The following is a 13398-nucleotide window of genomic DNA, read 5'->3' on the forward strand; positions in this document are numbered from 1 at the left end:
ATGGAAAAGACGCAATACAGTATTTTTGTAAAGGTTTGTGACTTTTAGTTTTAACTAATGTACAAAAATACTTTGAATTTATTAATACATTTTCTAAACTTTAGTGTTTGCTAAATTTAAATTACACGTGAAAAAATAAAAATAAAACTTTTATTTACGATACATTGAATTAACATCTGGTAAAACTGTTAATATTACAACTATAATTGCTTAAAGTGTTTGTTTTTCTAACAAGTAATTTAGACATGTGTTCACAACATCTAAAAAAAAGTTATTTACCTTTTTTTCTAAATAAAACTTAAAGTTTTAACGATTGAGTTTATTGCACACTTGTATAAATTTCAAAGGTAGGCGATGGTTATGATGAAGGAGGAACAAACTCCACAGTTGAGATTCAGTTTGTTGGAGAAGACGGAAGATTAACTGAATGGAAAGTTCTCGATCACTGGTTTTATAACAACTTCGAGCAGGGATGTACTGATAAGTTTTCCGTTAATTTATTGGATGTTGGAATGCCTTGCATGATTAATATCAGTCAGTTTTAAAAGTTTTTGTTTTGTATGATGTTTAAAACAATTATTAAACAAATCAAATTATAATTTTTAGTTTTCATTGATAAAACATGACAGAAAAATAGTTGTTAAAAATTTACAATTTTAACTTAAATTTATTTTTTGTTTATTTGTTTTTACTACCATAATGATTGTTTTTATTTTTATTTATTTATGAAAAAATGAAGTTTTGTTATCTTTTTAAATAAATAATAAACAGATAGTTAAGTTCATGTAATAAATTCGTAAAAACACTAAACTTATATTTTCTTTAAAACTTTAATTAACAATATTATTAAATGAGTAGAACAGATTTAATCGAAAAAGATTACAAATAATGGCCCAAAAAACGTAGTTTTAGGCTTAAAAGTAAATTAACTGAAATAAAAAATTACTATTAAAAGAATTAAAACAAACACTTATTTTCGATAAATAAATACAAGTGAAATAACTTTCTAAAATAAGTGTTTGGCTTATAACTAAATAAAATTAACAATGATAAAAAAAATTTGTAGTTTCATTTTGTGTAGTCTAAAAACATAAACACAGTATGATTTAAAATTACTTTCAAAATTATTTTTTTATTAGTTTATACGTTAGTTATCTATAATTTTTAAACTTATTAAAGTTACAAATAAATTTTATTTTCAATTAGTTTTAAAATATTATTTAAATAAACAAATATTTTTTTCGGTATTTTAGTTTAAATTATTGTTCTCAATCATTAATACTGTTATCTCTTACACGTCATATAGTTTCCTAACAAGTTCTTTATTTCAATACAAATAGTCAAAGATTTAACTAAACACAGTGTTACACAATAAACTTTAAAACACATTTTTATTACAGGATTGAAGCACTCACAAAATGTTGACAACTTAGCATGTGACTTTATAAAAGTAGAATACAAAGGAAGAGAAAAATATTTTCCTGTTTACGACATTATTGATAATGATTATAGCGTTTTAGGTCCCGAATGTAAGTTTAATTTACTCTTTTGTTACTAAGTTAACAAATTTTTATTCTAATATGACTTCTAGGTTATCCTAATTAGAAGATTATGTATTAAAAAACTTATTGGTAACACTGAATATAATTACCTTTAACTTTACACAAATGTTGTATGAGTTTTTAACTGTCATTATAATTACTATACACTTTATATTTTTTTAAATATAAAATAAAAATTTGGTACTGTATATAAACTTTTTTGTTTTCATTTAATTACATACAAGTAGAATTTTTGTTGACCTGTATACTGGTTTGACCAGTTAATAACAAATCTAGCTGCTTTACCGCAAAATGTCACGAACGAATTGGTGAGGAGGCAACGCGAAAAGAACATCAATGAAATGAAGAAGGTACTGAAATGGAACGACAAGAAAAGTGGCCACGACGGAATCACCAACCATCTCATGGTGGAGAGTTACAATGACATTCCAGGGTACCTCAAAAGAACTTCCAGCAGGAATAGTGGCAGCATTAAAGATTTCGCCTGGGCAGGATTGTCGATGAAGTACAAAAAAATTGTTGGTGAGTTGATTTTTCTAATCAGGAGATGCTTTGTTTTTGCTTTTTCAAAATTTTACTGGTCGTAAAAATATCTAACTTAACCACATTACGAAAAATAAATTCAGACTGCTTATATATTTTTGGAGTAAATTCTTAAATAAAACAAATTAAAATTAAAGTTATATGTTAAATAAAAGGTTTTACTAAACTATTGGGCTTTAAAACAGTTAAAACAGCCGTTAAAAATTATTAACACAGAAATTTAATGATATCTTTCATAGACTTACTAAACTTTGTTAGAAAATTATGGTTATAACTTTAAAATGACTTCATAAAAAAAGTAGTCTTTTAGCTATTCAATTGTAAAAATGTATCTTAAACTCAATATATACTAAAAAAAAAAGCAAAATACTCATTTCTTAAAAGAAACCAGTTGTATCGTTTGTATGACGTACACGCCTGTTCTTATTTTACTATAATAATTTATTTCTAGCCAAAATATTTCCAACTACATGCTTCGAAGACTACCACACTTTTCATACAATGTTGGACGAAGATAATCAAGAAATTGACGAGACTATCGAGTAAACTTTTATTTTTATTAATTTACTTTACTCAACATTACTTACTAATTGATTTTCAGTTGGAAAACAGATGAAGTTTTCGGTTGGCAAATTATGAATGGAGTATATCCTCTCTCTTTTAAAGTTTTAACGAAGATTCCTTCTTATTTTAATGTAACTAATAATGATGTAAAGCATTTACTTAGAAGTGGAACTTCAATTGAAAGTGAAATAAAGGTTTGTTTTGGGAATCGTGTAAAGTAATTATTAAATGGCAATTTTTTTAGTAACTTGTCTAGTCAAAAATCTTAAAACATTTAGAAGTATGTACTGCAGTAGAGTTTTCAGAATAAAATACTAAACGCGTTTCTATAACTAAAAAAACATTGTTTAATCAGGCTTATGAAAGTACTTGATGTTGGATACATAGAATAAAGAAAATTAAAGTAAAGCTTGACTTTGCTTAGTTAGATAATATTAACGGTCTTGTTTTAAGTATCATTTTAATATTAATTATAAAACTTATTTTGTTTGTAAACTAAAGATAACAAATGTAATTCATGCTTTTTTTTTTGCAGTATCTTTTTAATAACAGTTTATGTCCAGCAGTTTATTTTGTAATTATTTATTCATAGGTAGCTATTTTGAATTAAATCGGTTAAATTGCAGGCAGAAAGACTCTTTTACGCAGACTTCCACGAAATGTTCAGTCAGAATGTTGGTCTTGTCAACTATCCAAGAGCAGATGGGAAACCTTGTGAAGTGCCCCATGCTGTCTGCTTGTATTACATTAATGAGGAAGACAACTTTGTGCCAATTTGTATTCAATTGAAGCCAAATGACAGAAGTTATCTGCACACCGCCGACAAAGACTCGCTAGATTGGCTGCTGGCTAAAATGTGGATTAAAAACTGTATGGCTGGCATACATGAGGTTTAAAATTAAATCATAGTGACAAAAAAAATTCATACCGAAAACAAAAACGTAAATATAGTCTATCTATAACGCAACGGTTTCAATAAATTTACTTTTATTGTATCAACAAACAATACTAAATTATTAATTAGTTTGGAAAAATTTTAAGTTATTCCCGTGGGATAAAATGTTTAAAACTTTGCTATACACTAAAAAGTTGCAAACTAAATTTTCCTTAGTTTAATTGAGTATACAACAAAGTTTTGGTTAAAAAATAATATTAATCATGAAAAAAATTTAAAATTAAAAAAAGCTTTAGATTCATATACAATTAACGTTAATAGAACTAAACTTTTTTTAGGAATAGATAAAAAGCAATTTTTTTTTCATTCTATACATTACAAAACTTATTTTGAAGATTTGATTTCTTATATTTTTCTTTTGTTTCTACATTGTATTGTCTATCTACAGTATAGTTATTAGATTTTAGAACCTTCTCAGCTATGACATGTATGCATAAGTGCAGTAAAGTTTAAAAATCTATTTCTTCAGAGGTTTAAAGGACTAACCAGTGATTATAAATATATTTTTCTAATTTCGAGAAAACAATATTCAAAATACATTTTTACATTATTGAATCAAAACTTATCTATAAAATATTAAACTTATAACACTTACTGAAAATGTAGGGACTTGTAGATTTGTAGGTTTAAATTTACAATAAGATGTATATACTATAAACATATACATTATACTTATTAAACAGCTTCTTTCTTGAAAAAATACTTAAAACAGTTTGTTTAAGTTTATTAATATCTCTTATAGGTACTTTGTCATCTTTGGTACCTTGGCTTTTATGAATTTATAGTTTGAGTTATTTTAAACCATAAAACCCGTAAACGAGTGTTAACTTATTTATTTATTTATTGTGAAACTCTAATTTATATTGTCATAACATTGTCCTTGGTATAAAAATTAAAACAGCTGATGCCTCTTATAAAGTCAATTTGATTATTTCAGTGGCTATATCACTACTTGTACACGCACGGTTTTCCCGAGCCTTTCATGGTGGCTTCTTTCAGATGCTTGTCAACTGCGCATCCGATATACAAACTGCTCAGACCTCACTTGAGAACTGTTGCAGTCATCAACCAAAAAGCTCGCGAAATCCTCATTACTTCAGATTCTGTGATAAACAGACTCAACTTCGGTTTGTCTGATTCTTCTATCTTTAATTAAAGCTTACATTCTAAAAGATATTTTAATTATTAGTTCGCAGTTTAATAACAATACAAGTAGAAAGGTTTTACTAATAAGTCTAACATAGATTTTTTTAGCTTAGGCCACACTCATTACTTTTTTTTGCCCGCTTTTCTATACATATTGTTTATTTAATTAACAAACGTTTATAAAAAAACTCCGATAAAACTTTTAAACTTTTGAAACACATATTGTAAATTATTTTTTAAACCTTCAAAACTTTTTTTGAAGTCTGTTTTCTGTAGAACAACGTCGTATCTCAGTTTAACCAGAGTTACTCAAAAGTTTTTTTTAATTAAAAATTACACAAAAAATTTTTTTTTGCTAAAAACACCTATTTTAGTGTCTTAAAAGTGTAAAAATTAAAACAGTGTCATATCGCGGTATTTTCTTATATGGTAAAAAAATCAAGAATTGTTGATTAAGTAAAATTTTTATACAATGTTCTACTCTTAATAAAACATGAACACATTTTTATTGTAGAAGCAGTATCTGTTATGAAGACATTTTACAAAAAACTTACTTTTAACGACATGAACATACCAAAACTCTTGCATAAAAATGGTAAGTTTAAAATTAACTAATAATGATCTGACCAATGCAATACAAAGATCAGCACTATAACTTATCTTAAAATTTATGTCGTAATTACACAATTTTTAATAATTTTTTTAAGGTGTTGCACCAGACAAAATTCCACATTATTACTATGCGCAGGATACTCTGAAACTTTGGGAAATACTTAAAAGTTATATATCTGAAATTGTGAATCTCTTTTACAAGTCGGACAAAGTAACAAGCTGTTATAATTTTATTAAACTTTTATTCGATTTGTTTTCGTTGGTTGTCATCATTTAAAATAGTAGACTTAAAAAGTTTGAACTGTTTTTATAAATTTTAGGACGTAGTAGAAGATTCAGAACTTCAAAAGTTTGCTGACGAGTCGGCAAATTTGGGGTTTGGCTGGCAGGATGGTAACAAAAGGGGAATACCAAGCAAATTTGGAAGCAGGGACGAACTGGTAAGATTAAATATCATTTGTTAAAGTTATAAGATCAATAACACACTTGTCAAATTTAACAAACAATAAATCAATTAAATTAATTTCATTACGTAAGGCCTCAAAACAAGTAAAGTATTTTACGAAACCTAACTTTCTTCAAGTAAAAACATTTATTTCAGATTAACTTGTTGACTGTCGTCATAGCAACATCTTCTGTCCAGCACGCTGCAGTCAATTTTGGCCAATGGGATCACATTAAGTTTGTGCCAATGTTCCCTCAAATAATGAACCTATCTCCCCACAAGAAAGGAGAAGTAAACTTTGATTATAATACTTAAAAAACGTTCTAGTGTAAAAGTTAAAGTTTCCCATCTTAAAACTTACAAGTACTTAATTGTTTCTCAGCTAACACCTATATTGAATATATTTTTTATTTAGTATAAGTGATTGTCAAAATTTATTAAGAAATAAAGTTCTTTATTATTTACAAGAAAAAAAAAGCAACTAAAAAATAAGAAAATGGTTAGAAATTTATTTATGATGACTGTTACGCAGTGGTCAGCAATCTTTAGTTAAAAACATTTCCTGACAGGCCAGATTCAAAGCAAATATTCCTTGAACAGCCAAACAGTTTAAGATAAGCTTTACTTTTTAATAAAAGAAATTCATATAAAAGCAAATATGTTTAAAAAAAAACATAAAATAGACAGCACAGTTTACTTAAAATCCTTGTAGACATTTAAAGAAAATCCTAAACTTGACACTTTTACTTTGTTCTTTTTTAGCTTGAAAGCACTTTGCGGGTCATATTTTCTGATGGATTGATCCCAAGGTTGTAGATTGCCGACCCCTGCTCTTAAAAAAAAAAAGTTTTCTCAATTAATTTTTCTTAACTGAGCAAATTTATTATTTGAAAACCGTCAAGCATAAGTGTCCGTATTTTTAGAACCTAATGAAACTTTAATTAAGTTATTTTACATCCTTATTGTGCTACATAAAAATAACTGTTATAAAAGCGAAAAAAAGTTTTTCATTTACAGTGCCTACTCTTAGGTTATTTTAGAAAATTTGACTATTAATCTTACGTTAAAGTCGAACTGTTGATAGTTTTTATCTAAATCTAAAATAAATATATGGTAATCACAGATACATAAAACTAAAAAAAAAGTATTTGTATTTGAAGGTAAATATAGTTTACATTTCTATTATCTAGGCAACAATGGAAAGAATAATAAGCTGTTTACCTGCCATCGACCAAGTAGCGGGACCTATAGCAGCAAACTTTGCTCTGTCACAATTTTTTGACGATCAGGTATCTAAAATTAATGGGAAACTTAAAACTTTTCAACTTTTATGGTGTAATTATTTCGACTCGGTTTTAGTATCAATTATTTCAACTTAAGTCAAAATCATGATTTTTTTTTTCATTTTATCTTATCTGCTCCACTAAAGTAAAAATTATTAGTAAAAAGTTATTAGAAATTGTGATTTCATTCTGAATTTAAACTAAAACAATTGAATTTTTACAAGTGATAACTTCATTAGTTTTAATTTTTTTTAATAAAATAGACTTCGATTAATTATAAGTGAATCAGTTTTAAAACTTATTAAAGGTAGCATAAGTATAATATAGAACACTTAGTTTTTTATGAAAAAACACTTTTATGATTTTCAATTGGTTTATAATATATATTGCATACATATCAATAGATAATATTAATTTATTATTTATAGTTAATGCAATAATAATTTATTGAAAGATAAAGTATTAAAAGGTTTACAAAAATATTTAAAGTCTTTGAAGGGTTTATAAGAGTTACCCTCAGAATTACTAAGTAATTTCTATGATTGTTTGTGACAAAATTTGCAATCATAATATTCATTCATTTACAACTATTTACATTGAAGTTTTTTTTATGAGAACAAAATTTAATTAAAAATTAAAAAATTTACTTGCTTTTTAGAAAAACTTTAAAATTTTAGGATTTTTTGGGTGAAATTCCAGAAACTTGGTTTTATGAGGAAGAGGTAAAGAAAATACAGAAGAAGTTCCAAGAAGATCTTAAAAAACTTGACATGGAGCTTGACGAGAGAAACAACAAACTCCCTCGTAAATACATTTACCAAATGCCTCGGAACATTCCAAATAGTGTTGGAATATAGTTGAAAACTTGTCAACTTCTCAAGCAAAAAAAGATAATGTATAGTTTAACAACTAACAAAAGGGTTTTTTTTTATTAAACAAATTTGTATATGATATTTCTAAAAAGATCAAAACGAAAACATTTTGTTGAAACTTAATGAAAACAATATAAACCTTATTAATACCTCGTAAACTCAAGTTTAAAATTAGCGTAAACACAAGTCTTAATTTTAAATAACTGAAATACTATGTAATTTTTTCATTGAAATTTTTTTATATTAATTTTTAAAGAATCTTGTTGATAATCTTAATAAAACCTTTTGTGAAACAAAATAAATTGAATTAAGTTTTTCCATAAGGAAATCGATTCGTTCACAGTAATAACTAATTTTTATAGGAAAATTATTCAAGTTGCAATAAGATACGTTTATAGTTTTAACACCCTAAAAGTATCTGTATTGAAAAAAACCATATACATATGTATATAGACTTTTAAATTTTGAAAGTTGAACTTAAATTTTTTTTTTTTCATCAAAGCCTAGAAAAAAACGTATATGGATAGTTTTGAAAACAAAAAAAAAATTAAAAAGAATATAAATTTTAAAATTAGATTTAAATTTAAACTTTTTTAATTTTTTTTATACAAACTTAATTTTTTTTATAAAAGCTTTTAAGCAAAAGAATCTAAGATCAGTGTTTATCCTAACAATGTTATTGTTAAATAAAATTAACTAAATATAACATAAAATAAAGTTTTTTTTTTATATTATGACAAATAACATAAATGTTTTTAAAATTTTTAACATATGTCTGCTAATTTTAATTTTTATACATAAAACAAGTCTTTTTCAACAACACATATATATTTCAACAGTGTGATTACAATTGTAACAAGGTAAAACAAATTTTAAACTTATATAGCCTTTTTAATTATATGAGAAATTATCAATCAAATAGCAAAAAAAACCCTAAACTATAACAAAAAATTAAAAACAACAAGGAAAACGTAATTAACTGTAACAATTTAAAACAAAACAAAATTAGTCTAATTTAAACAAGGATAATGAGTAATCAAATTCTCTTTGTTTGCATAATTCTGGCTTGTTTAAGTGAATATAAATAGCTTCTATTTTAATTAAATCAAAAATGTTCGTGCAACTTCTTAAAACTTTGAACTTTGTCTCAATGTAATTATTACCACATTTAGGATTTTTTACTAAGTGCTCTGAAATTGATGATCTTTTTGTTGCATTTAAGGTTGCATTACTCATTTTCTTCGGTTGATTTTTGATATGGTCTTTCACGCACTTAGGTACGTGCTCTTTTATTCTTGTTTCTAAATGCCTAGAAGTTTGTCCTATATAGCTGTTTGCGCAACAGCATTTATACGTGTATACCACGCAACTTTTGTGTTTGTAGGATATTAGATCTTTACCTCTAGGATTTAGGATAGCAGCAGATGTAAAAATTATTCTTGGTTTAGATGCATGGTAAACTTTTTCTGTCATATTCTTGATATCTCTTTCAACTTGTTTTGATTTTTCACCCACATAGGGCAAAATTAATAGAACAGGACATTTCTCTGGTCCATAAGGTTTTGTGTAATTTAGTCTTTTCAATTCAGTTTTGAATACCTTATCAATCAACGGATTAGGATATCCGTTCTTTATTAGTAATTCTTTTATAACCTTAAGTTCATTCTGAAATACTTCTGGCGAACATATTTTATTTGCTCTATGAAATAGGGTTTTAATCAAACCAATTTTTCTTCTTTTACTACAATATGATTGAAAGTTAAGGTATTGACCAGTAAATGGTTTTCTGAAAATCGACGTTATGAATTTATTATCCTTTCTTTTGATTAAAACATCTAAAAATGATATTTGATCATTTCATTCACTTAAACAAGCCAGAATTATGCAAACAAAAAGAATTTGATTACTCATTATCCTTGTTTAAATTAGACTAATTTTGTTTTGTTTTAAATTGTTACAGTTAATTACGTTTTCCTTGTTGTTTTTAATTTTTTGTTATAGTTTAGGGTTTTTTTTGCTATTTGATTGATAATTTCTCATATAATTAAAAAGGCTATATAAGTTTAAAATTTGTTTTACCTTGTTACAATTGTAATCACACTGAAGAAAATTGTTGAAATATATATGTGTTGTTGAAAAAGACTTGTTTTATGTATAAATGTTTTTATTTTTTGCATAAGTTACATTTTTTTAGGTTATATTAAGTGAGAATTCTTAAAGTTCGGTAACCATATACAACTTTAATATCATGTTTTATACTTTATAAACTGAATCTCTTATTGTTTGTTTTTTAAAATATTATTAGAAAAATAAAGAATAAATATCTTAGGATAATTTAAAAGTTCTTTATTGTTTTATAAAAACCACTATTTTAGATTTTATTTAAAAGCTGTATTGTTTGTTATTATAAATATTTTTAGTCGTGACCTTCTAAACTAGTTTTTATTATCGATACCTTGGCAAAACGTAAAAAAAAACTGCCTTAGTCTACGAACTAATTACCAATTCATTATTTTGCTCCCTAATTGCTCAAATCGCTCTTAAAAGAACGATAACAATTACTTTAGGAAAATATGCTTTTAACAAACATCAAAATAGCTGTACATAAAAATTAGACATAATCAGTATATATTTTTGTTTGTCGTAAAAGCTAAAGTTTAACGTTCGTTAGATTTTTATTGTTTTGTACAATAATATAAAGAAAACTAAAAGCACAAACTTTAGTGAAAGTTGAATAAGTTTTATAAATCACTTCTTCTTTTCGATTTAACTACTTAAGAAATATTTGGAACATTACTATCATAAAAGTCTATCTAATAAAAGAAATAGATCTTTTTCAAAATCTAAACTTAAATAACAATCACAAAAAGAATCTAAACAAAACACTAATGTAACAAAACTATAATGATCTAAACTAACTGTCAGATAAAAAGCTTTTTTGAAAAACTATGGCGTTTTTTATATTTTTTAATTTTTAATTTTCTGCTTAGCGACTCTCTGCTTTACTTAATTTTTTTGTAATGAAAAATTTTAGTTTAAAGAATTCTGAGTATCTAACAAAGTGGAGCATTTAGTGTGCGTTTTGTTATATGAATTGCATAATAAAGAGATAAATTTACAAAGAAAATAAAATTGTTGGCCAACGGCTTATCCGACCATAATTACAAACAATGCTTGCCTAATTTTGCCGATTTAGCGTTGAAGCATTGTACTTTTTATTTTTCACTTAAACATATATTTTTTACAAGATGAACTAAATTTACTTAAAAATATATTAAAGTATATAAAATAAGAATTATACTCAATTTTTACAAAAGGGTTGATCATACCAATTCGATTATCAGACCACAAGCCTTCGGTAGACTGAGACCGGTTTCGTTCTGATAAGGACTCATCAGTCAGTCATAACCGAAAAACTTGCAGTCGACCGAAGGCTTGTGGTCTGATGATCGAATTGGTATAATCAACCCTTTTGATAAACTTGAGTTTGTCTCACGGCAAATCCAGGCTTCTGCTCTACAGACTTTCGCCGATGTTTTTGTTGATTGTACTCAATTTTTAAAAGATTTTAGTATTTGTTTAAAGTCAGTGCATTTTATGTAAATTGTGTTTAAATGTTTTTTTTCATATTATAATGTGCATTATTATAAATTTTGGACTCAGGCACTTAGGCAGGACACACAAGAACAGAAATTAAAATAAAATAAGTTTATATTCAATAAAATATAAACATAAACAAAAAAAATTAACAAATTTAAAATTATAAACAACTCACTAAGAAGTCTAAACTTATTTGCTTTATATTAAATGCGATAACTTAGTACATACAAAAAAAATATATGCGAACCCATAAGAAAGTATAACTAGATAAATAAATGGTTGTAGAAAATTGATAAAAATAAGCGTCTGTTAGGGGGAGGCGTAGGGAAATAAAAATAATTAATACTACAAATAGAAAAATAAACAAATCAGAAGTTAACCTTGATAAGATAAATATTATAACAACTATCTTTAACTATCTATTCAATCTTTTTAGTTTTGAGTGAAAATGTTCCACCATCTCACACGATACCACATCTTGTGGTAACTTGTTCCACATAGTCTTTGCTCTGTGAAAAAATGAACCCTGCCACTGACTGTTGTTAAAATTATGTATATCTTAACTGATGTTTATTATGGGAAATACTGAATAACTGACTGAAAAAACCTTATATTTGCCATTAATAGTTTCATAAAGAATTTATAAATCAAATCCTATCTTCTATACTCTAGAGATTTCAATCTAAGTTTAACCAATCTATCATTACAAGATGTATTATATATATTACAATAACTACATATAAAAGGGGTTAAATTTCTTTGCACAGAATCAAATTTATTTATGTCTGTGCAAAGAAGGTTAGTTTTTAAGGTTTAAAAATGTTTTCTACAACCTTATTTGTTTTTCATTAAAGTTTTAGGCTTAGAATGTGTTTTAATTTTTATGCTAATAGACAAGTTTTTGAACACATTTTGAATACAAATTTTAAAATAAATATATTACTTAGTTAATTTTCGTTTAATATTCTTTTCTTTCGTTTTATTAATTGTTTTATTTTTTGAGGTTTAAAACTTTAAATTAAAAAAATATGTATTCTATATTCGATTGTAAAAGTATGTGGCGCACAAATCGATAAATGAAAGGTTCCTTCGTACACCAGGTCCTTAGACCAAACTTTTTGAGCGTTTTTTTTATCGTTCAATTAACAATAACACAACCCAAATGCAAAAGTAAGAATTTTTAATAAAATGACAAAATATAGTAAAAGTTAAGCAAAAACAGTAATTCATGTACTAATTTTATTCAAGCGATTAACCAAAGCTCAAGTTTATAAAATAAAAAGCAGTTTATAGAAATATAAAGAGTATATCATCAAAAATTTAGAAAACTGTCAAAGTTTATTGAATGCGATAAAGACATTGACGCTCAAAAACATAATCAAAGGACCTGGGATAAAAAAGATTTTTCAGTCTTTGAGCTACACACATCTTTTTAATTTAACTTTGTTAAGCTAAAAAAAACATATCTTTTAACATTCTTGTATTTTTTATAACAATAAAAAAAAATTAAAGGAAAAACAAAACATAGTATTACATTGAAATGCTAATAACTTAACATAAAAATGAACGGTATTTGCACAGTAAAAAAACTTTTGCATAAAATAATCAAATTGACCTTATTTACTTGTTTTAAGTTGTGCAAATGAAGTTCTTTAAGGTTTAAGTCTATTTGAGTCTAGATTTTTTTTTAAACTATTAATTTTTTTCAAACTAAAGTATGAGTTTATACCTATCGATGGAATTATAACAAAATAAACAGTAAGCAGACAAAAAAAAAGAAAGAAAAATCATGTAAACTGTTTACTATAATGACTTC

The 13398-nt window shown here is 25.6% G+C and overlaps 1 protein-coding gene across 1 annotated transcript; it reads left to right on the top strand.

The window, feature by feature from the left end:
• On the top strand, positions 1 to 7967 carry LOC145828468 (allene oxide synthase-lipoxygenase protein-like). Its single transcript, XM_082936226.1, has 13 exons — positions 1 to 33; positions 348 to 534; positions 1401 to 1529; positions 1839 to 2084; positions 2557 to 2647; positions 2707 to 2863; positions 3296 to 3559; positions 4562 to 4751; positions 5478 to 5593; positions 5703 to 5822; positions 5984 to 6118; positions 7018 to 7116; positions 7788 to 7967. The coding sequence occupies exons 1-13, from the start codon at positions 1 to 3 to the stop codon at positions 7965 to 7967; spliced, it is 1947 nt and encodes a 648-aa protein (XP_082792352.1).
• The last annotated feature ends 5431 nt before the right edge of the window (positions 7968 to 13398 follow it).

Source organism: Thalia democratica, chromosome 2 (genome assembly GCF_965202585.1).
Source record: "Thalia democratica chromosome 2, ktThaDemo2.hap1.1, whole genome shotgun sequence".
Classification (NCBI taxonomy): Eukaryota; Metazoa; Chordata; class Thaliacea; order Salpida; family Salpidae; genus Thalia; species Thalia democratica.